The following is a 22,889-nucleotide window of genomic DNA, read 5'->3' on the forward strand; positions in this document are numbered from 1 at the left end:
CTTCCAAAAGAGGACACGACTAGAAATCAGTGGTTAAGTTGTATTTACAACACTGTTCCAGAACAGTTCAACCCAAATATTCAGATGTGTGCAGCACATTTTATGGAGGACTGTTTCCTGATCCTGGGAGAGTAGACTACAATGCCGGCTGTTCTGACTCACAGACTGTAAATACGTTTTCATTTAAAGGATTTGCCACTGATGATTTAAATGCGAGTTTTGAGCAGTGTACAGTAGCGCTTGTTTGTCATTTATCCGATCACAAATGCAGACATGGTCCGAATTCACACTGCACGATTTTAGCCAGATTTTTCACTCGCCGACAGATTTTGCGAAATCGCCGACAAATGCCCAAAATCTGAGGCAAATCGGTGCTCGTTCAGGCGAGTGACAATCACTCAGTGTGAATTATCAAAGACGCGATCTGAGGGAATTGCTGATGCCCTCAAAATATTTGGCATGCTAAATATCTGGAGCTTTCGGCGATTCACAATCACGCTGTGTGCAATGATTTCTAACTGAAAACTACATCGGCGATGACCTACAGCCAATGAGAGACCAAGATACAGGGCAGAGGGAAGTTCGGGGAGGAGTTATAAACCAGAATATCAGTATTTTAATAGATATATGAACAATTATATCATACAGAAACAGTTACTGCAAAATTACTTGCCTCCAACACTCTTTGCAGATAGCTTTAAATGTGGAGTAAACAAATCATTGCCCATCAGCACCAAATCCTCATGCCAGCTGTGCAGTGGGTTTGAGAGTCAAAGTGTTGGGATGTTTTCTGCTTCAGGGTTTGAATGACTTGCAGTCATTAACAGACCAATGAATCAGAGTGTCTGCTACTTAGCATGATTTCAGCCTCTTTAGCCATTCAAGTTATGACTCAAGTCATTAAGAGAATGAAAAGTTGACATAAATGTGTAATAAACATCCCGAGGGCTTCAGATGCAGATAGTTCATGTAGCAGAGCACTGAAGCAGCAGTGAGCTGATGGGTTAGGATGGTTTAACTATGCCACAGAGGAGCCAACTTTGCCTATAGAGGATTCCCATTCAGACTCTGCGATAATTAACATCTGCTGAATGTATCTTGCCTGCTTGTGTTCTTATGTTTGTTTTTCGTAGCACCCTAACATTTTACGAATGATCATAGTGACATGAAAAGGTTTTGATATTTGATATTCTCTTTTGACTTATTGTCTATTTGGAGAACAAAAAGGTTGTACATTTTCAAACGGAATTTAATATTGCACAAATGGAAACATTTTGGTAAAAAAAAAAACTGACCATAGACTCTGTGAAAATTTTAATGAATATTAGTAAAACTAATAACTGGATGGACTACACATCCCTACAGACATCCTCACACTGCTAAAATGCTGTTCTCTCTGTATTACATTCTTTTTTTGCACACTTATTTGTTGCATGTTTCTTGCTTGCTTACTTTCTTTTGCTTGCTTTGTTACTTTAATAAACACCCTGCTCACATATCTACATCCCTGCCTGCTTGCTTAACTTCCTGCATATTACGTTATTATTGAATTATGAACCCAGACTTTAGCTGGTGCTAAATGTTGCTCCTATAAAGGTTTCTTCGGTTTATTATATCTTTTGAAAATGTCCAGATGCTGTGTCCCAGTAACCACTATAAATAATAAAAATAATATATAATAAATAATAATAAAATATAATATAAATACAATAACAAATAATGAAATTAGTCTTTTCCATTTAGAAAAGGCTTGCATTCTAAAAAAGCATATAACCCTTTCCAAACAAGTATATCTCTCAGTTCTTCCCTCTCTTTTGGTGTTTACCTGCATATGTTTTGTGGTGGAAGAGTTTAATATGCTGCACATGCAAATTCAACAGGACTCCTCCAAAAACTGAATTCATGATGATCTGAGTATCATGAATTTATGACCCGAGTTTACTTTTAATAATGTGCCTGAGCAACTGATAGATACAGTTATTGTTTGTTCTTTACATTTCATAATGGACTGATTTGTGAATTATTCTAAACATGCTAAGCACATTTAATTTTAAACTTACATTGTGTTTTAATGAGCGTCAAACCAGTGGTTAATGCTGTTAAGACATCAAGCTCATCATTCTTTGAGTGTTGCTAATAAAATCATGCAGAGTCATTTAGAACACAATGGGTAATACAAGCACATTTAAAACTGTATACCGAAAAAAAAATGGGTTCATCTTTAGTTGATACAATGTTGAAATGTTGAGAAAAAAATTCTTAAAATTGAATTTTTGTAAACCCAGTGGTCAAATGTTACATGGCCTCTCAAATTTCTGTGTTATTAAAGCCACCTAATTCTTTGTCTGATCTGGAAACTGGAAGGCGTGTATATAAGCGGTATTTTAAAAAGGAATCCATACATTTATTCCCACTGTGTTAATAATATGTGATCATGTAATCAATCAAGTAACTGTAGTCTGAATACGAGTATATTAATATAATCGAATTACAAGTACTTATTTTTTGGGAATTTTGATTACATACAGTAATCCTGATTACATGTAATCAGTTAGTATCCGAGACTGCATATCTCTATCACAGTATCAAAACATAACATGCTGTAAAGGAGGGTATGGATACAGTGCATGCACATAGCTTTAAATGTGGAGTAAACAAATCATTGCCCATCAGCACCAAATCCTCATGCCAGCTGTGCAGTGGGTTTGAGAGTCAAAGTGTTGGGATGTTTTCTGCTTCAGGGTTTGAATGACTTGCAGTCATTAACAGACCAATGAATCAGAGTGTCTGCTACTTAGCATGATTTCAGCCTCTTTAGCCATTCAAGTTATGACTCAAGTCATTAAGAGAATGAAAAGTTGACATAAATGTGTAATAAACATCCCGAGGGCTTCAGATGCAGATAGTTCATGTAGCAGAGCACTGAAGCAGCAGTGAGCTGATGGGTTAGGATGGTTTAACTATGCCACAGAGGAGCCAACTTTGCCTATAGAGGATTCCCATTCAGACTCTGCGATAATTAACATCTGCTGAACGTATCTTGCCTGCTTGTGTTCTTATGTTTGTTTTTCGTAGCACCCTAACATTTTACGAATGATCATAGTGACATGAAAAGGTTTTGATATTTGATATTCTCTTTTGACTTATTGTCTATTTGGAGAACAAAAAGGTTGTACATTTTCAAACGGAATGTAATATTGCACAAATGGAAACATTTTGGTAAAAAAAAAAACTGACCATAGACTCTGTGAAAATTTAAATGAATATTAGTAAAACTAATAACTGGATGGACTACACATCCCTACAGACATCCTCACACTGCTAAAATGATGTTCTCTCTGTATTACATTCTTTTTTTGCACACTCCTTCTTATTTGTTGCATGTTTCTTGCTTGCTTACTTTCTTTTGCTTGCTTTGTTACTTTAATAAACACCCTGCTCACATATCTACATCCCTGCCTGCTTGCTTAACTTCCTGCATATTACGTTATTATTGAATTATGAACCCAGACTTTAGCTGGTGCTAGAGAGGCATGTTGCTCCTATAAAGGTTTCTTCGGTTTATTATATCTTTTGAAAATGTCCAGATGCTGTGTCCCAGTAACCACTATAAATAATAAATATAATATATAATAAATAATAATAAAATATAATATAAATACAATAACAAATAATGAAATTAGTCTTTTCCATTTAGAAAAGGCTTGCATTCTAAAAAAGCATATAACCCTTTCCAAACAAGTATATCTCTCAGTTCTTCCCTCTCTTTTGGTGTTTACCTGCATATGTTTTGTGGTGGAAGAGTTTAATATGCTGCACATGCAAATTCAACAGGACTCCTCCAAAAACTGAATTCATGATGATCTGAGTATCATGAATTTATGACCCGAGTTTACTTTTAATAATGTGCCTGAGCAACTGATAGATACAGTTATTGTTTGTTCTTTACATTTCATAATGGACTGATTTGTGAATTATTCTAAACATGCTAAGCACATTTAATTTTAAACTTACATTGTGTTTTAATGAGCGTCAAACCAGTGGTTAATGCTGTTAAGACATCAAGCTCATCATTCTTTGAGTGTTGCTAATAAAATCATGCAGAGTCATTTAGAACACAATGGGTAATACAAGCACATTTAAAACTGTATACCGAAAAAAAAATGGGTTCATCTTTAGTTGATACAATGTTGAAATGTTGAGAAAAAAATTCTTAAAATTGAATTTTTGTAAACCCAGTGGTCAAATGTTACATGGCCTCTCAAATTTCTGTGTTATTAAAGCCACCTAATTCTTTGTCTGATCTGGAAACTGGAAGGCGTGTATATAAGCGGTATTTTAAAAAGGAATCCATACATTTATTCCCACTGTGTTAATAATATGTGATCATGTAATCAATCAAGTAACTGTAGTCTGAATACGAGTATATTAATATAATCGAATTACAAGTACTTATTTTTTGGGAATTTTGATTACATACAGTAATCCTGATTACATGTAATCAGTTAGTATCCGAGACTGCATATCTCTATCACAGTATCAAAACATAACATGCTGTAAAGGAGGGTATGGATACAGTGCAACGAAGTTAGCTAATCACAGCAGTGGGTGTCTACTTCTGTTTCTGCAAGAGCTAATTGTTTTTTGTTTTTTTGTTTTTACAAAAAAACAACGTTGCAAACTTTATGAACTAACCCTGAGAAACAGTATATACAAATCTAAAACTGCATTTCATGACTCATTTAAAATTAAGATATTCAACACAGTTTTGTTGTTTGTTTATAAATATTACTTAAAAAAAATAAGGAACTGTAAATGTTATTTGAAGTCAGAACTGTAAAGTATAATGAAGTATACCCTTTAGTCAAAACTCTTACAGTTCATTATATTGCAAATAGACACTTGAAACTAATTTAAGAAGATTTTAAAAAACTTAATCTCCCAGACATATATCTCAAAGCCATTTTAATTCATAGAAACATAACAATTCAAGGTTAACAGCGTGTGTTCAAGGTTAACACTTCCTTGTTACAACTCCAGAGACGACGGCACGGCTTTCTTCTTAAAAAACGTTCTCAGCTCTGTGTATCAATAGGCAGGAGACACTATCATACATCACAGTTTGACACCTTAAATAAATGTCATTTTGACACATAAATGTCTTCCCTTTAGGTAGTTATGCACTGTCATTTTCCACGTCGCTGCATACAAACAAAGTATCCTCAGAATTTACAAAATACACACTGCTTATATCCAATTTTTATATCCGACTTCATTTCTTCTCTTCTGTCCTTTTTCTTCAAGTTCAGTTCAATGAGGAATCAAACTAAAAAAAAAGTCTAAATAAAAAAAGGACTTCAGAGAATGTGCAGAGAAAGTCTTGCTTCCCTTAGGAGCCGCAATTGAAATAATCAACCGGTAGGTCCAAGCCTTTGAACAATATAACCCATAAAACTCCAGCCACATCTCCCACGAGTCTAGGACTCGATTGAAGTCTTTGTCTTCTGATACTGTTCCAGCTCTTTTTTCTTCTTCATGGCAAGCTGTAGTTGCTTTTTGATAAGCTGGATTTGTGTTTCCAGGTCTGTCAGTTCCTGTACTATGGGGTTCTGGGAAAGGTCCAGCAAGTCGGTTCTTCCGTTCGATGTGGTCTGTAACGGAAGCTGTCTCTTGTCCTGTGGGGACAGCAGCTCTTTACAGTGAGAACATTCCAGGTCATTTTGTTGTCCCTCTTGATTGGACAGTTTTCGTCTGTTGCAGTTGGAGGTTCCCAAAGAGTTCAACGGCATTTGCTGGTTGTTTCCAACATTGCAGCTTAATGGGGACAAGAACGATACCACATTATCAGTATATAAACAGAATTTTAAGAAGTATGCCATGATAAGTTATAGTTCTGTCATGACAACTCTCGGAGGGATTGGCATGGTAATGCACATGACAATGTTAATGTATTTGGTCTTGGCAGAATAGATCTGCTACATTGCTGCTGCTGCGGCAGAGCAAGTACCGAGACTTGCTACTGCCGATACATCCACAAAATGCTGCTGTGAGCATGTAAGAAATATTGCTGCTGCAAATATAGCATACATGAAATAACCCCCATATAGCATACATGAATCACCTCGTAGCAGATCTATACAGGTGGAGCTGGGGAAGGTGGAGGGATTCTGAAGCAAGCTGCACTGCTACTGCAAGCACTAATCATATATTTGATTGTTGAGCAGCGAGCTCATTGGCTACCGATACAGGGGAGAACCAATCAGCTGTGCCACGTGATAATGATATCATTAGGTCAGATTGAGTTAGACCTATCGGACTGCGCCATCTAGAGTTTCATACCAGAACTCTGCAGTTTTTCTAGTTGTAATGAAAAACATTGACTTGTTGACTTTCTTCGGTACAATACAAAAAGATAATTTTTGACTGGCCTTTCCATGCATATGCAACAAAACTGATCTGTTTTAATTTGTTTATACCAAGTGTTCTGAAGCCATATAATAGCTTAAAATCTTCACATCTAACCTAGATTTCCTTGGCATGTTCCTGAGAGATGCAGCCGTCATGAATTAAGTGTTCTTGAAAGTCAAACCTTAAATTAACTGTCTGATCTGTTTCACAAAACTAGTCTGACAAAGATCAACAAATAATGACTTTAAAAGACGTGCTACTTTTATGGTGATTGATGTCATTTTTGAAGCTTGAAAGTTCCTGTTCATTGTAATTGCATGAAAAATAGCAGCAAGTTTATTTTTAATTAAACTAAAGCTGAAATAAAATATCAATATCAATTGCAAAACATTAGATTAAATACTTAAAAAATAAAAAGCTAACTGAAAATATTACTAAATTCTTAATAATGAATAATAATATATAAATAACACTGAAATAGCACTGATTGTTTAGAGTGGCATGAGGGTAAGTACAGTAAATTATGACAGAATTCTAATTTTTTAATTAAAATATTGCTTTAAAGATGTCTTTAATTACTAATAATATATCAGAAGCGAACAGTACTTTAAAGTAAATATAGTTATAAGTAAAGCATATTAAAGGACTTGCAACAAAATACTGGTAAAGCTTGTAAGATAATCTTTATTTTGTTTGATTCATATGATGTCAGAAAGATCAATCCATTTAGATTTCACTTTTTATAATGCTTTGAAATAGCAAAGTTTCCTGAGAATGGCACTACTTTAGCACGTCCATGTTGCTTGAATGCTAGACATTATTGAAAAGCTCATTTGTTATGAAAGCAGTTTACCTTTTCTCCGGTGTTGCAACCGTCTGTAATTTGTCTTCTTTGAAAGTCGGGTTAAGTGCTCGATGTAATCGCTGAAAAAACAATTAAATTAAGTGTTGTTAAAGAAAAGTGGCATTGAGAATTACAAAGTGAGTAATGAGCAAAGCTTTCCTTTAATGCTACAACGAGTCACCAAGATGACATGTAATTATGTGTAATATAACCAGCGTGGAATTGCGCAAATGAACTTACTTGACTGGTGTGAAGCCAGTATTTATGCTGTGACGACTGCTGCATTCTGGGTATCAGCCAGCGATGGACAATGTGTTCACCCAGTGTGGTGAGCAGAGACAGGGCCACTCCAACGCACAGCATGACAAATAACCCTGAGAAGTGCTTTATCCCCATCTGTAACGTCTGAGGATGACAACAGAAAGTCAAGGTTAGAAAAGAGGAATGAAATTTTGTCAGTATTTAGTTCCATAAAACTCCATATGTGACCCGGGACCACAAAACCAGTCATAAGGGTAAATTTTTCGAAATTGAGATTTATATATCATCTAAAAGCTGAATAAATAAGCTTTCCATTGATGTATGGTTTGTTAGGATCGGACAATATTTGGCCGAGATACAACTATTTGAAAATCTGGAATCTGAAGGTGCAAAAAAATCTAAATATTGAGAAAATCATCTTTAAAGTTGTCCAAATGAAGTTCTTAGCCATGCATATTACTAATCAAAAAATTACGTTTTAATATATTTACAGTAGGACATTTACAAAATATCTTCATGGAACATGATCTTTACTTAATATCCTAATGACTTTTGGCATAAAAGAAAAATCAATAATTTTGACCCATACAATGTATTTTTGGCTATTACTACAAATATACCCCAGCGACTTAACACTGCTTTTGTGCTCCAGGGTCACATATTGTTTAGCTTATTCTGTAAGACACAAAATGAGATGTCTATATAAGTAGACATTTTTAAAGGCAAAGAAAGATTAACACCATTAAACCATCACAGAAGTAGTTTGAATGACTTGTGCACTCTATTCCAAGTCTTCTACGAGGAACAAATCATAGCTATTATCCTCTGAAAACGTTCCTCTTCACTCAGAGCTCTCTAGAAAAACAATGGAAACGTAGTGCACTGGAATGGAAAAACGCATTCGGTGTGAACGGCCCCTTAACACAAATTCATTTAAAAAAGTTATTTTCAGTCCTAAAAAAATAGACAGCCCCTACTTATCTGCTGCTCCTGATTCGAAAGGAAATCTGTCATCAAGCCATTTAGATAGATCCACTTTCTTGAGTGAACATCTTCAAAATGACAGCATCTCTGATTTTTGAGTTTATATCAGACTCACCTCTGTGACTGCGAAGCTTCTTTTACCGCAGGGTACCACCTTATACCACTTATCATGCAGCATGTCCATAAACCCATCAGATTTGTACTGACTGACCAGCTCAGAGATATTTGAGGTGAGAGGAGAGTTCTGTTTGAGCCCAATGCCATAGCCTGTGGACGGATGGGAAATATATATTTTTATCAGCATGTGCACAGTAGTTCATTCACTCCATAACTTAGAAACAATAACAAGTGAGAAGCATGCATTTACTGGCCTTCAATCGCAAAAGGCTTTCCCACTGTCAGCGTCTTGCAGTCTGCATCAATAGACACTTCATAGTCTAAAAGTGCTTTGTCCATTATAAAAGCATCCAGCTTTTGGGGATCATCCCTGGAATGGCATCAGACAGTTTGCTATTATATTATGACATTTGCTGCATTCAGACATTCACAATATGAACTTTTAAAATTGGTTTTGATGTTTTGATACCTACACGCTTGCAGAAGGGAACACAGAAGGCCGATTTACTACTAGCAGTTACATTCTTGTTTATCCTATGCAATTCTAAATGTATGTTATCTTGCAAAAACACGTGCTGGATTGATTTAAAAAGAGAGACCTGGCTAACCTTCTTAGGAAAATATTGCAAATTTCATCTACTTCTCCTGAAATCTATTCATTCTGCCCTGCTTGAAGGAATTATACACTGTGGCAATATTTTGGAGTATGCGGTCTGATTTGAGGACTGCATCAAATCATGTCCCGAAGGTTGTGGAAACTCAAAAGAGGAGTTTCAGACTTGCAACAGAGGATATGAAAGGAGGAAAACCGCTTCTAAATTTAGTTATGTGTGGCCTGTCGAACACTCAAGTGACATCTGGAGAGTCTTGGCACTAGCTTATTTTATTTTATATTATTTTATTTTATGATCACGTTGTCGTTGTTTTCCATGTCCTACATTTTCCATTCTGTCCATCCATCAATAAGCAACAGCAAAAACTTTAGCTCACAAATCTTTTGGTTTAAGTGCCCTGCCCTGGTCATAACTACTTCCCTACATTACAGCACAAGCCTACTTTTAATTTTTATTTTAAGGGTTCAAGAGGTACGGCATAACAGAAATGACTACTTGCTTCCCCAACATGGATTGTTATTTAAAAAAAATTTTTTTTCAAATAAATGCTAAATATATTTATATTAAATATATAAATATATTTAAACATTTAAACGCCAAATTATATTACAAAATGGGCAATAAAATTAATTGAGTAAATGCAAAATATATATATATTTTTAATATATTTTGGACAAACTGAAAATGATTGAAAATAAATGATTAAATATTTTCACATTTTCAAATATATATGATTTTTAATATATGTATTGCTTGATATTTAGAATGTATACTTCGCAATGAAGGAATATATGTTTTGCGTGTATTGTCAGACATTCCAGCAATGCAGTTAGTAATAAGGAATATTTTTTTGCATGTAAAATGTGGGCTTTGCAGCCATGTACCCAGATCATTCAATCAGTAGGAATGTGTGTTTTCAACACAGTCTAAACATTAGTCAAGTCTATTCATTCCCAGTCTTATACAGTGAAACCACATGGATTTGCACGACACTGCAAGAAGGCCAAAGCCATCTAAGAAGGACATGGTAGAGGGCATCCAGTAAATTAGTGCAGCTTCAATGATCGATGCCACTTTGCAATAACGATTACGACTTACTTAAGAAGATCTATCCCATCAGGGGTTGCAGGGACATTATATCGTCTCATGTATTCATGCATCTCTGGGAAGCTTTTTTTCACATAGTCCTCAGCGCTGCTCTCCCGAACGGTTCCGAAGCGGAAACCTTGTGATGGATGGTGGAGCTTGAAAAGCAAGAGGACCGGTTTCATCAACCAGCAAGTATATTTGTAACCTCTTAAGCCTGCCAGTCTTTGACATAATTTGAAAATGATAAGCGTAAGTTGCTCTTACCTTGGGATCATGTATACCTGAGAGTTGCTCATAGGTTTTCTCACCAACCATGACAGCGGCGAGATTAGCCGTGTATGTGGAAAGACAGAACAAACAGAAAATGGCCCAGAGGTTCATGAGGAATCTGCCGGTCCAACACTTTGGTGGCTTAATGGAGGCAGTCCTGCCGAATAAGATTGCGTAGCAAACATTTAGCGCAGAGGAGAAAGAAAAGACACGGTCCCTGTTCCTTCCCTTCGGAGTCATGCCAAATGGGCTTTTCCACTCGTACAAGGTCAGGAACACGGCCGTCACATGTAAAGACACAAATATTCCCAGCCACATACTCCAGTGCAGGGGCCACATGAAGGCGCCGATGGGAGCGGCCGTATCCCTAGTCCTGACGAGGATTCCCAGACTGGTGGAGAAGAAGGGGCTGGTGAAGTCGATGACCTGACTTCGTGCTGAGTTGATGCTAAAGGAAGTGACAGCCAGATGTGCCGCTCCGCTCATGAGGTCCCCGACCAGCCCCGTCCAGCGACCGTTCTTGTAAGCTCCATATTTCCCATCTCCCACGATGTAGAGGTCAAAGTCAAAGCCCACGTCCTCCGCCAGCTTCTCCAAAAGATCAACGCAATATCCATAACAACATTTTTTAAACTCCATGGGGACGCTGTCGTTGGCACCTTGCAAACCCTTAAAAAGGCTTTCCAATAAGGCTGTGTCATTTGTTAGGGGGTCAAGGCACAGCTGACCAGCAGGGCATAGGCCTTCTTCATCAACGTCTCGGGTGAAGACAAATGGATGTTCTACCAGGGTGACAACGCGCAAGTGTAGACGCGAGGAATGCCTCCAGTCCACTCCTGTCTGAGACTGTCTCTTATTAGGCCAAACTCCGTAATCCATAACCACTTTGCCTTGCTTCCAGCTGCCGAGGCGCGTCCACATGGGCTTGCCTATCGGGTCATGCTGGAGATTCCAGATGAAGTGATGGATTTCAGAGATGATGGTTGATTCCTCCTGAACATTGACGTAGCCGCTTAGGCCGTCAAAAGACGCGCTGGCCATGTATCTACAAATATAAGAAAATCATATATCATTGCAATCCATAGAAATTCATCCAATCTAATTCTGACAAATGCAACGTTAAAAAGCAAAATGAACCTGATTTGCTTTTTTACAACAAAATGTGTCTGATCTAAAGGTCCGTTCACACCGAGGATGATAACTATAAAGTTTAAATAATCGTTCAAATTCTTTGAGAATTATTTAGCTACTTGACTGACCTTTCAGTTTAGGGAATATTATCACCGTCTTATTACCGTACTATTTTCAATTTCGTTTTGTCATTTTTTTTCTGCAGTGGTGTAGCTAACGGTAACCCTTTTAAATCAGTAATGATAGGAGTGCTGAGCAATTGAAATTCAAGCCCTGAGGTAGTTTGCTTGGAAGTTGGCGGAGTTGTTTCCTGACAGTGCAGTGTTGGAGAAAACGCTCTTGATATGCTGTCTCTCTGAGCGTGTTTGCCAACAGGCTAATGTCGTGTCTTACTGCTTTTCATAGCACTAACTGCAGCCTTTTCTTGCTCACTATGAGAATGTTTTGTTTGCTTTTTGCTCAATTCTGTTGACATATTCAGAAAAAACCCTCTCGAGTGTGGATGAAGAGGATAATCCTTATAGAATATGCAGAGGTGCAGTATTCCAGTCCCAGATTATCAGAAGTCACTATATAATTCTTCACTATATAATGTCTCTGGGTATTTTACATCATGTGAAAACTAACCTTCCTGAAAGGCTGGTGGAAATTGCAAGAGTAGCTCAGCTCCTGCCTTGTTGTCCATTTTAAATTAAAAGGAATTGAATTACTTTTTTGGAACATTTTACCTACTCAGCAAGTATTTGTGTCACACAAGTAGCACTCCTTAAAGGGATAGTTCACCCAAAAATGAAAATGTGATGTTTATCTGCTTACCCCCAGGGCATCCAAGATGTAGGTGACTTTGTTTCTTCAGTAGAACACAAACAGAGATTTTTAACTCCAGCCGTTGCAGTCTATCAGTCGTATAATGCATGGCAATGGTAACAAAATCTATGAGAGTAAAAAAAACATGCACAGACAAATCCAAATTAAACCTTGCGGCTCGTGACGACACATTGATGTCCTAAGACACGAAACGATCAGTTTGTGCGAGAAACCGAACAGTATTTATATCATATTTTACCTCTAATACACCACTATGGCACAGGAATCTTTAATTCCAATATGTTTGGTATTTGTTTGATTTTAACATATTGCTAAGCTGATGACAATACACTCCAACAAGCATAAAAACATTACACACCCAAATATTGGATAAAATAGTCTTTTTTTATTATTTGACTGAGCTATTTTTATTAGTAATTGAAGATGAAATGCATTATGAGATTGTCTTCTGTGCAAACGTAAGCCAAAAGAAGATATACTCTTAAAAATAAAGGTTTCAAAAAGGAGGTTTTACCGTGATGCTATAGAAAAACTATTTTGGGTACCTTGAACCTTTCGGTGAATACTTTTAAAAATAACTTTTTTTTTAGTGTGAAGAACAATTTAATAATTAACCTTTTTCCACTATAAAGAACCTTTATTGCCATGGAAAGGTTGTGTGGATGATGTTAAAGGTTCTTCATGGAACCACAGATGCCAATAACTCGGAATTTTCCGGCTTTCTGTGGTATACAGTAGGAGGCACTTTTACACATTTTCAGAAAGAGTACTGAATCTCTGTATCAAAATGCAGAGAAGAAGGAGCAGAAACAAGCAGATGCATATGTAAATTAACATGATCATCAAGCATTAAACAGCATATAAATCAAAACTGCCCAATGTTACTGAATGAAATGTCAGCCCAGGAAGTGGTTTAAGACTGTGAAGCTTTGGGGAAGTTGATGGAAGCGATCTACTTCATCTATGTTTTGATCATTGTTCTGAATCCGATCCAGATGTATCGAATTATTTTCTGACAAAAAAAGAATGCATGAAGCTTGAATAAAACATTGTGTTTTGTTTAAAAGCAGAGGTGCTGTTCTTTCTTTTGACATATTGTATGTTCGGATATTCATACAACAAAGTATTCTGGGGCCATGATGCTGGAAAAGTGCTCAAAAATGCTGGAAGTGGCTGGCAACATAAAAAAAATAAAAAAAACGCGGGTGGGGAAAAAGTTAAAGGAGGTCACACACCAGATGAGAAGAGCATTGCAGCACCCATTGTGTCTAATTGGTGTCAATGGGTTTGAAGTTCGGTGTTTGAATAAGCAGAGGTTCTTCATGGAACCACAGATGCTAATAAAGAACTGTTATTTTTAGGAGTGTATTTTAGAAGCATTTTTATTTTTTTTGGTTGCAGCCTTCACATTTGGAGCGTGTGATGCCACAACTATTACGAAATATCACAGATATTAAACACAAATATTACGAAATGCCAAGCAGTGCATCAAATCAAATACCTGGACAGAAAGGTTCCTGATGTGAGATTTTTTGTCTCAAGACTTGCAAGGCAATTTGTGATGCCAGGAATCAGAGCCAGTTCTGGAGACACAATGGCAGCCGATCCCACCGCTCGTGCCACCAGCTCCAAAGCATCCTGGACGTAATGATCCAGCGAGTGCTCACCCATGCCACCATGTGCAAGAAGACCCATGGGCAGCCCCTCTGTCCGCAATTCCTCCACATTCTGAGAGTCTCCTATAATCCAGTGGTAATCAGGAAGAATCAGACCAAACTTTGCAATGGTAGTAAAGATTCGCCCCGTGATGCTATAGAAAAACTATTTTGGGTACCTTGAACCTTTCGGTGAATACTTTTAAAAATAACTTTTTTTTTAGTGTGAAGAACAATTTAATAATTAACCTTTTTCCACTATAAAGAACCTTTATTGCCATGGAAAGGTTGTGTGGATGATGTTAAAGGTTCTTCATGGAACCACAGATGCCAATAACTCGGAATTTTCTGGCTTTCTGTGGTATACAGTAGGAGGCACTTTTACACATTTTCAGAAAGAGTACTGAATCTCTGTATCAAAATGCAGAGAAGAAGGAGCAGAAACAAGCAGATGCATATGTAAATTAACATGATCATCAAGCATTAAACAGCATATAAATCAAAACTGCCCAATGTTACTGAATGAAATGTCAGCCCAGGAAGTGGTTTAAGACTGTGAAGCTTTGGGGAAGTTGATGGAAGCGATCTACTTCATCTATGTTTTGATCATTGTTCTGAATCCGATCCAGATGTATCGAATTATTTTCTGACAAAAAAAGAATGCATGAAGCTTGAATAAAACATTGTGTTTTGTTTAAAAGCAGAGGTGCTGTTCTTTCTTTTGACATATTGTATGTTCGGATATTCATACAACAAAGTATTCTGGGGCCATGATGCTGGAAAAGTGCTCAAAAATGCTGGAAGTGGCTGGCAACATAAAAAAAATAAAAAAAACGCGGGTGGGGAAAAAGTTAAAGGAGGTCACACACCAGATGAGAAGAGCATTGCAGCACCCATTGTGTCTAATTGGTGTCAATGGGTTTGAAGTTCGGTGTTTGAATAAGCAGAGGTTCTTCATGGAACCACAGATGCTAATAAAGAACTGTTATTTTTAGGAGTGTATTTTAGAAGCATTTTTATTTTTTTTGGTTGCAGCCTTCACATTTGGAGCGTGTGATGCCACAACTATTACGAAATATCACAGATATTAAACACAAATATTACGAAATGCCAAGCAGTGCATCAAATCAAATACCTGGACAGAAAGGTTCCTGATGTGAGATTTTTTGTCTCAAGACTTGCAAGGCAATTTGTGATGCCAGGAATCAGAGCCAGTTCTGGAGACACAATGGCAGCCGATCCCACCGCTCGTGCCACCAGCTCCAAAGCATCCTGGACGTAATGATCCAGCGAGTGCTCACCCATGCCACCATGTGCAAGAAGACCCATGGGCAGCCCCTCTGTCCGCAATTCCTCCACATTCTGAGAGTCTCCTATAATCCAGTGGTAATCAGGAAGAATCAGACCAAACTTTGCAATGGTAGTAAAGATTCGCCTTATATCCCTGATGTCACATCCAAAGGTCACTATAGTAGATGTCGAGTCCTTAATGGACTCTAGTTGAACTTGCAGGGACATTTGAAAGTCACTTTTGGAGCTGCCATTGGTGGATATCTTGAGAACTGTCCCCAGATGAAATCTGGAGTTGTTATGGAGCAAGAAAACAAAGTCTGAAATATTCATCTGTTGACACATCACCAGACTGACATCATACCAGTTATTCATGGACAGCAGGGAGAAGATGAGATCTGCTTGAGAGGTTTGAGGGTTTTGCATGGCCATCTGGAAATGAAGAGAGTTCTGTTGGGAAGAAACAAATGAGGTTATCATTACAAAGAGTTGGATATACAGTACTACGGATCTTGTTTGTCAAACATCCAACTAGTCAACTGGTAATTTCGACTAGTTCATCTGGAATCAAATCATGATTCATAATGGCATAACAGTTCTGAGTTTGAGAATGTGAACCACCCAGAGTAGTACATCCTGGTTGTCATCTATAGTAATTACAACATTCCGTGAATACATCTTTTAATAAATGCAGTTGGCCTTTTTAGGCCATCACAGTGTATTTACTATTTTTACTATTCTCCATCTAGTTGATTTTACACATCCCTTCCTGTCTGCCAAACAGATGGAAGGCGTGAGTTTTAAGCCCAACAGATATTTATCGTAAATGCATGATTTGATGGAAGAGTCTCCTTCTGTTTGCAGATTGAGTTTCTAAAGCAGATTTTCCTCTGAGGAAAACACATATTAAGATTTCCAACATGATGTCCAAGTGTGCAATTCTTTGCTTTTGAAAAAAAATTCTTTTAAGTGCTCTCTGGTTCCATTTATGATGCATGGAAATAGAAATGCATCTATTTTAGAATCTTCAAACTAGTTCAACACATTTGAAAGTTGACAAGTCCTCTGAAAATAGTCCGTTCAATTAGAATCCTCAAATGCTTTGAACTTGCATTTATTAACTGCATCTGACTGCATCCTGTTGCTCTGTCCAAAGACAAAACTCATGCAATTAACCACAATGATCTGCTTATTTTTGAAATGTTAGGAAATATTGGCCAATGGACCAAAATGCTGATTTATTGTTTGATTTTCCTGTTACTTGATGATGGGCATTAGCATGAGCAGGAGCAGTGTTGCCAAGTCTGTGATTTTCCAGCTGAACTTTTGTTGCCGTGGGTTAATATGTGATTTAGACTGAGGTGGAATCCCTGAAAGCAGGGATGCGATTGGACTAGTGGTTAGTAGTTTTGAGTACACAGACCTGGCAACCCTGACTAGGACTCTACTGAGTCTCAGGCATTCCCACCAAAATATGGATGTAGAGTATTTCAGATATGGAACGAACATCTAAACGTTGCCCACTAAGGACATCCAAAAACATTAATTACGCAAGGTCTGGGATCTCAATGTTTTAATAATATAATAGCTATTAATAACATGACATTGTCCTGCTAAGGAAATCAAGACCTTAACAGATACTGCCAGATGAAATGTTTAGTCGAGCCATTTAATTTCCTCTGGCAGAAAACAGACTAATCAGAACTGATTAAGGAAAAGCTTTCCAGGGATTTATCTCAAGATGTCTAAACAAAGTCAGACTTATTTTCAGTAGGAGTTGGCCTAACCAGTGGGAGAGTAATAAGTACCACTAACAAGTTAAGAAGAGACACTTAAGAGGTTTTGAGTGGCTACATAATCCCAAGTAAGTTTTATCTTGAAGGAGCCCGTGTCATTAGATAATTTGCAAGCTGGGATACAGCCAGATATTACTGCTGTGTCATAAAAAAAGCACTGGAGGGTGATACAATTATGTGCGTTTCCAGCAGCTTTGAAGATGAATGGGTAAAGATGGGTGATTTGATACAGCCCAGTTCTTCAGGCCTGTGGAGAGTGGCTTGATGGACTTTCGGTTTGTCTTCTCGTATCCTTGAAACCTTCAAAATATCCCAGAAGGAATTGGGAATGATAAATGATGAAACCACCAATGATGTGAAATAACATAGTTGTTGTAATGGTCTTTAATAATATAGACAGATTTGCAAGCTGGGATACAGCCAGATATTACTGCTGTGTCATAAAAAAAGCAATGGAGGGTGATACAATTATGTGCGTTTCCAGCAGCTTTGAAGATGAATGGGTAAAGATGGGTGATTTGATACAGCCCAGTTCTTCAGGCCTGTGGAGAGTGGCTTGATGGACTTTCGGTTTGTCTTCTCGTAACCTTGAAACCTTCAAAATATCCCAGAAGGAATTGGGAATGATAAATGATGAAACCACCAATGATGTGAAATAACATAGTTGTTGTAATGGTCTTTAATAATATAGACATCTAATTGTCACCTGTGTTACAGTGGAAATTCAAATGGAAATGGAAGTTCATAACTTTGGGAAACAAATTAGATTCAGGAATAGAGTTTGTAATGTTTACTAAATTAACAATTCATACAATTCATTAAACTATTAAACACACATCTCCGAAATGAAAAGTTTCACTTTAATGTACTATAAAATTACATGAATACTAAAGATACTCATTAAAAAAAATATATATATATAAATAATGACCAACAACAAACAAACAAAAGCAAATAAAAAATAAATAAAATAATGCCAAGTTCTAGAAAGAATCTAACAATTTGATTCTTAAAATGGTATTGCATCCCTAATTTAAATACACATTAAAATGTCAATAGCCTTTCTGTGTTAACTCATGCTTTTGCAAAACCTTGACAATGATTTTCCCTTTGGGCTGTTTTGCTGCTGATGTTTTAATAAATAGGCAATTACTACATCATCATCAAACTGTAGACTTTTTTTTTTAATTTGTATTCAGTAACACATGGTAAATGTCTGCTGTTTTAGCATTCAAAATATATATATTTTTTTATTTCATCCTTCCTTCCTTCCATCCAGTATTTAATGATATGCAATCAAATACATTGAAGGTGTTTTATCATATTTCACCATACCCACAAATCTCTGTTTATGTATGTCTGACTTTTACTTAAGATTTAAGTATTGAGAAGAACCAAATATATAAAGATCAAGGAATTCTGTTATGGCAATGGTCTCAGAAACCTTTGTGTTGAAAACTATGAGTTTTGTATTTATCCACCATCTATGAGCACAATTCCTGTTCTGACAGAAATCAGGAAGGCTCAGTAACGAGCACATTGAGAGGCTAATTGCTATTTGGACAGATAACAGACACCGCCTAAACAAAGACCTGACCAGAAGATGGTGCTAACTTCAAAAGCTCAGATATCAAACAGCTCAGTCCTCAGGGCGCTCAGCAAAACGCATTTTAACAGACACTATGTGTCACCATCTAAATAGCTGTCTTATTTGTGGTTTTGACTGATCCAGTAGGTGTCATAACAAACTTCCAATTCCATTTCCAAAAAGCAATTCCACCCTTTCATCAGACACATTCAGTTCTAGTAAGATTTAAATATAGGCAAATATATTGTGAACATTTGATACCAGTAATTAAAACATCAGTTGTACTAATAAATAGCACTGAATTTATGATTTATGCACTAAATATGAGACATGCACTCTTAAAAAAATAATTAAAGAACAACAAAGCCATTAAAGAACCATGTTTGGTTGTTACTCAAAGAACATCTTCTTAAAATATATATCTCTAATCTGAAGAACCTTCTTCTTCCACTATAATGCAATGGAAAGATTCCATTAATGTTTACGGTTCTTCTTGGAAATGATACCAATAAAGAACCTTTATTTGTAAGAGTCCGGGATAAAACATGTTCAACAACAACACTGTCATTAGTTTTGACAAATTGAATTTGTCGTTCTGTAAAAATATACTACACTATGACTCACACCCCCTTAACACTGCAACTTAAAAATATAAGCTTTTAACAACATTTGTAATAACCAAGCCATAACATAACGGACTTGAAACTTAAGAAATGCATGCAATATGAAATGTAGTGTGTATTTGTGTATGTTAATTTTATATGTTAATTTAAAAAAAAGAAAACATTTTACAGCTGTGTTATTGAGTTTTATATATATATATATATATATGTCTGATGAAAGTGACAATTCAATTTTGGGTGTTGATATGCAGCTTAAAGTCATTCTGTATTCTCAGCTCATTCTCAATTTAAGATATCGTCAACATTTGTATTATGTATTTGATAAAATATACACTATGACATGCATATCACAAGGGAAAATACACATTTATTTGAGAAGCGGGAGGTCACACATCATAGACTCATTCACTGAGTCTGCAGTGCATTGTTTATAATCCAAAAAAAACTCAAATAACTACTAAAATAGTTGACCATTCATGCATGCTTCCAATCCAATTCCTCAGTTCCAAACATTTCAACATGTGTCCTCTAATTGTACTTTTGTGTACTGCAGTCCCTTAACATCATTGAATTTCATTTCTAAATGAAAGAAACGGAGCTCCAGAAACCATACGCAGCTATATGCAGATCAATGCTATATATGTAAACATTAGTATTTCTCATTAAAACAATAAACACACCTGACTCTGGCGTTTGAATTCGCTCTGGACGACGCTGATGACTGGAATCTGTAGCGTCGTGGCGATAAATTCCAACTTCACCAGTTCGTCCCTGTTTTGTGGGAACGCGATGATGGCAGAAACCCCTTGCACGATGACAGTGTGGCAAACACTTTGCAGGAACGACACGGGATCTGCGCAGGCAGGTGTAGATGAGGAGGAAAAGGAGAAAGCAGGTAATTCTCCAAGTCCTGCTTCCACGGCCATGACTATCTCAAGGGTGAGGTTGTAGGGTAAAAGCCCCGCCACTCGATTGAGGCTCTCTGTAGCGAGTAGAACAGAGTCTCGAGGTAGAAACACAGCGTCCGGACCCACTTGTTTGAGTGCGGTTTTACTTTTGGAGGCCTTGTGGGGGTTATTCACTGAGCTTTTAGTCCTGATACCCCTCCAGCCTTGCTCGTGCCCACTTTGGGTGATCGTGTCCCGCTCTTCCCACGTTTCTCTGTCTGCTTCCCAGTCCGGTTCTCTCCCCCTGAGGGAATCCTGCCTGAACACTCGAGGCTGCAGGTGCAGAGCTCCGACTCTCACCGTGTGTCCGATCCTCTTCAGAATTTGACATGGCTGTGGATGCGCCAGAGATGCTGGGGGAACAAGCAGCATTATCAAAGCGCTTGGCGTAAGTAAGGAGAGCAACAGCAACCTGCCCAGCGCACCCCAGATCCAAGAGCCCGGCATTACTCCAAACAAGCCTCGGTTAAGCTCTGGAAACGACGGGATGCGCGTCCACCTGCGCGCCCGGTGGTTCCTGCACAGCGCTGGATAGATGACGGATCACCGGTGAATCTCCTAGACGCAGCAAAGTTGCGCTCCTCTCCAACGGGCTTCTGAGGGATCGCCAGCAGTGCACATGTCCAACGCGCCTCGAAACACTCGTTGCTCATCTCAAACGCGTTTATGGACAAACTATTCCCGGTACGAAATAATCAAGAGTGTGTTGTTTTTACGCACTCTCCGAACAGGTGAAAAGGCAGCTACTAAAATGCAAAGTGACTGTAAAAACCCAAAAGCGCTTATATTCTCCAGATCAACGTAAAGACGTCCAAGAATATGAAACAAATACTTCGATTTTCCATTATTTTTTTAATTATTGCATGCAAACCTGCATTCCATCCTGAATTTGATCATGAATAATCGTGACGGATCTCCAAACGTTGGTAATTTACATGCAAACTATGTCAGAACAGAAACGAGCGTTTAAATGGCTTAAAATGCAAGCTTTTTTTTTTCTTAAAAAAAGATAAACAAACACATAACAAAATAACTCAAATTTGATCCAATTTGATTTTATCCGCATAGCACTTTTCACAATACAAGTCAGATTTAAGTAGAATATCGCACCAGTGAGCAAGCTAAAGGCAACAACGTGGCAAGGAAAGCAGATGTTGTTTACGCTCATGCTGGCAAAATATGTAGTATCTCCAATTTTCCTTTGATAGTTTCACAACACTTTATCTATAGAAGCAGCCAAAATACGTTACACACCAATTTTGCTGAAAGTAATTCTGATTGGTTAGGAAGTCTAACCTCTGCCTCTCCCTTTAATCATCAACAGTGCTGTCATTCTATCACTGACGCAATCCTGATTTACAGCAGGAGAGGCTGGATAAGAGGAGGGGCGTGACACCAGAACAGTGCAGTGCTGTGTGAGTGATGAACAAGAAAAATCTGATGGCTGTTGTACCTCATCACCACTGCCATAAATATCACACATCATTCTTTTGCCGAGACTATGCAGCCAGAGCACCGGTTGTCCCCTTAGGTCCAGGTGGGTCATAGCTTATAGACAGATTAAACAGATGACCTGAGGACTTGACCTTGATCTCATTAGAATCGATAGGTATTTATATGCAAATGGTTCTAGAACATAGTTTATAGTAAAACATGTACTTTGACGTAATTACAAATAGGGATGTAACGGTATGAAAATTTCTTATCACGATTATAGTGACCAAAATGATCACGGTTATCGGTATTATCACGGTATTGTTAAAATGTGCTGGAGATGTTCAAAAAGTACAGACACATAAATCACTTCACCAAGTTTTCTATTTAAAAATCAACAAACAACAAATAAAATGACTTTTGTTTGCATAATCACTAAAACAATAACATTACCAGTGATGTTCGGATTTTAAATGATAACTTGACTGACAACAGTTTAATAGCATGTTGAAATATCTAATGTAAATGTTCAAATAAAGCTTTGAAAAAGTTTCATAAAAAGGTAAACCTCACATTTCAGAAAAGATATGTCAAAATGATAATTGATTAATAAATGATTATAAGTATTCTATCTGCTCCATGAATAATTCTAGATAACTTATCTGAATGGTTTAAATGTGTAGAATCCACATAAGCTTGTTTTTCAGTGAGTGGCGCTAATGCCGTATGGAGCAAACCTGTATAAAACTGCATAATGTTCAAAAGGATCAGTTTTCAAATATTGCAGCATCGTTTTGAAGTCTTAGCAAAATTAGGCTTTCTTTTTCAATACTCTGGCCCATAACCATAATTTGGGTGAAAATAAATAAAAGATGATAAAAGAAATAAATACAAATAAAAGAGTTTTACTGTCTCTAGTGTTTATTTCAACTGGAAACTGCAGAGATTCATCACTGTAAAAAAATCAAAAGTTGAGAAAACGTAAAAGTCTAAGGCAACCAGCTTCAGCA

General features: G+C 37.2%; 1 protein-coding gene across 1 annotated transcript; it reads right to left on the reverse strand.

Annotated features, from left to right (window-relative positions):
• Window positions 1-5,477: 5,477 nt before the first annotated feature.
• On the reverse strand, window positions 5,478-20,817 carry grin3a (glutamate receptor, ionotropic, N-methyl-D-aspartate 3A). Its single transcript, XM_016254977.1, has 9 exons — window positions 20,179-20,817; window positions 15,337-15,941; window positions 10,582-11,632; window positions 10,327-10,472; window positions 8,869-8,984; window positions 8,613-8,764; window positions 7,493-7,657; window positions 7,262-7,332; window positions 5,478-5,814 (listed from the first exon to the last, which is right to left on the reverse strand). The coding sequence occupies exons 1-9, from the start codon at window positions 20,815-20,817 to the stop codon at window positions 5,478-5,480; spliced, it is 3,282 nt and encodes a 1,093-aa protein (XP_016110463.1).
• Window positions 20,818-22,889: the final 2,072 nt, after the last annotated feature.

The sequence above is a fragment of the Sinocyclocheilus grahami genome, unplaced genomic scaffold, assembly GCF_001515645.1.
Source record: "Sinocyclocheilus grahami isolate Dianchi unplaced genomic scaffold, SAMN03320097.WGS_v1.1 scaffold1298.1, whole genome shotgun sequence".
In the NCBI taxonomy this organism is placed as follows: Eukaryota; Metazoa; Chordata; class Actinopteri; order Cypriniformes; family Cyprinidae; genus Sinocyclocheilus; species Sinocyclocheilus grahami.

Excerpts from the sequence above, each read along its gene's own strand:
- grin3a (XM_016254977.1), bottom strand. The coding sequence starts at position 20,817 with ATGCTGCTTGTTCCCCCAGCATCTCTGGCGCATCCACAGCCATGTCAA. Across the intron at positions 10,473-10,581 it reads CAGGTATACATGATCCCAAG|CTCCACCATCCATCACAAGG; the intron begins GTAAGAGCAACT and ends TTGCTTTTCAAG. Across the intron at positions 8,985-10,326 it reads GATGGGATAGATCTTCTTAA|GGATGATCCCCAAAAGCTGG; the intron begins GTAAGTCGTAAT and ends ATGCCATTCCAG.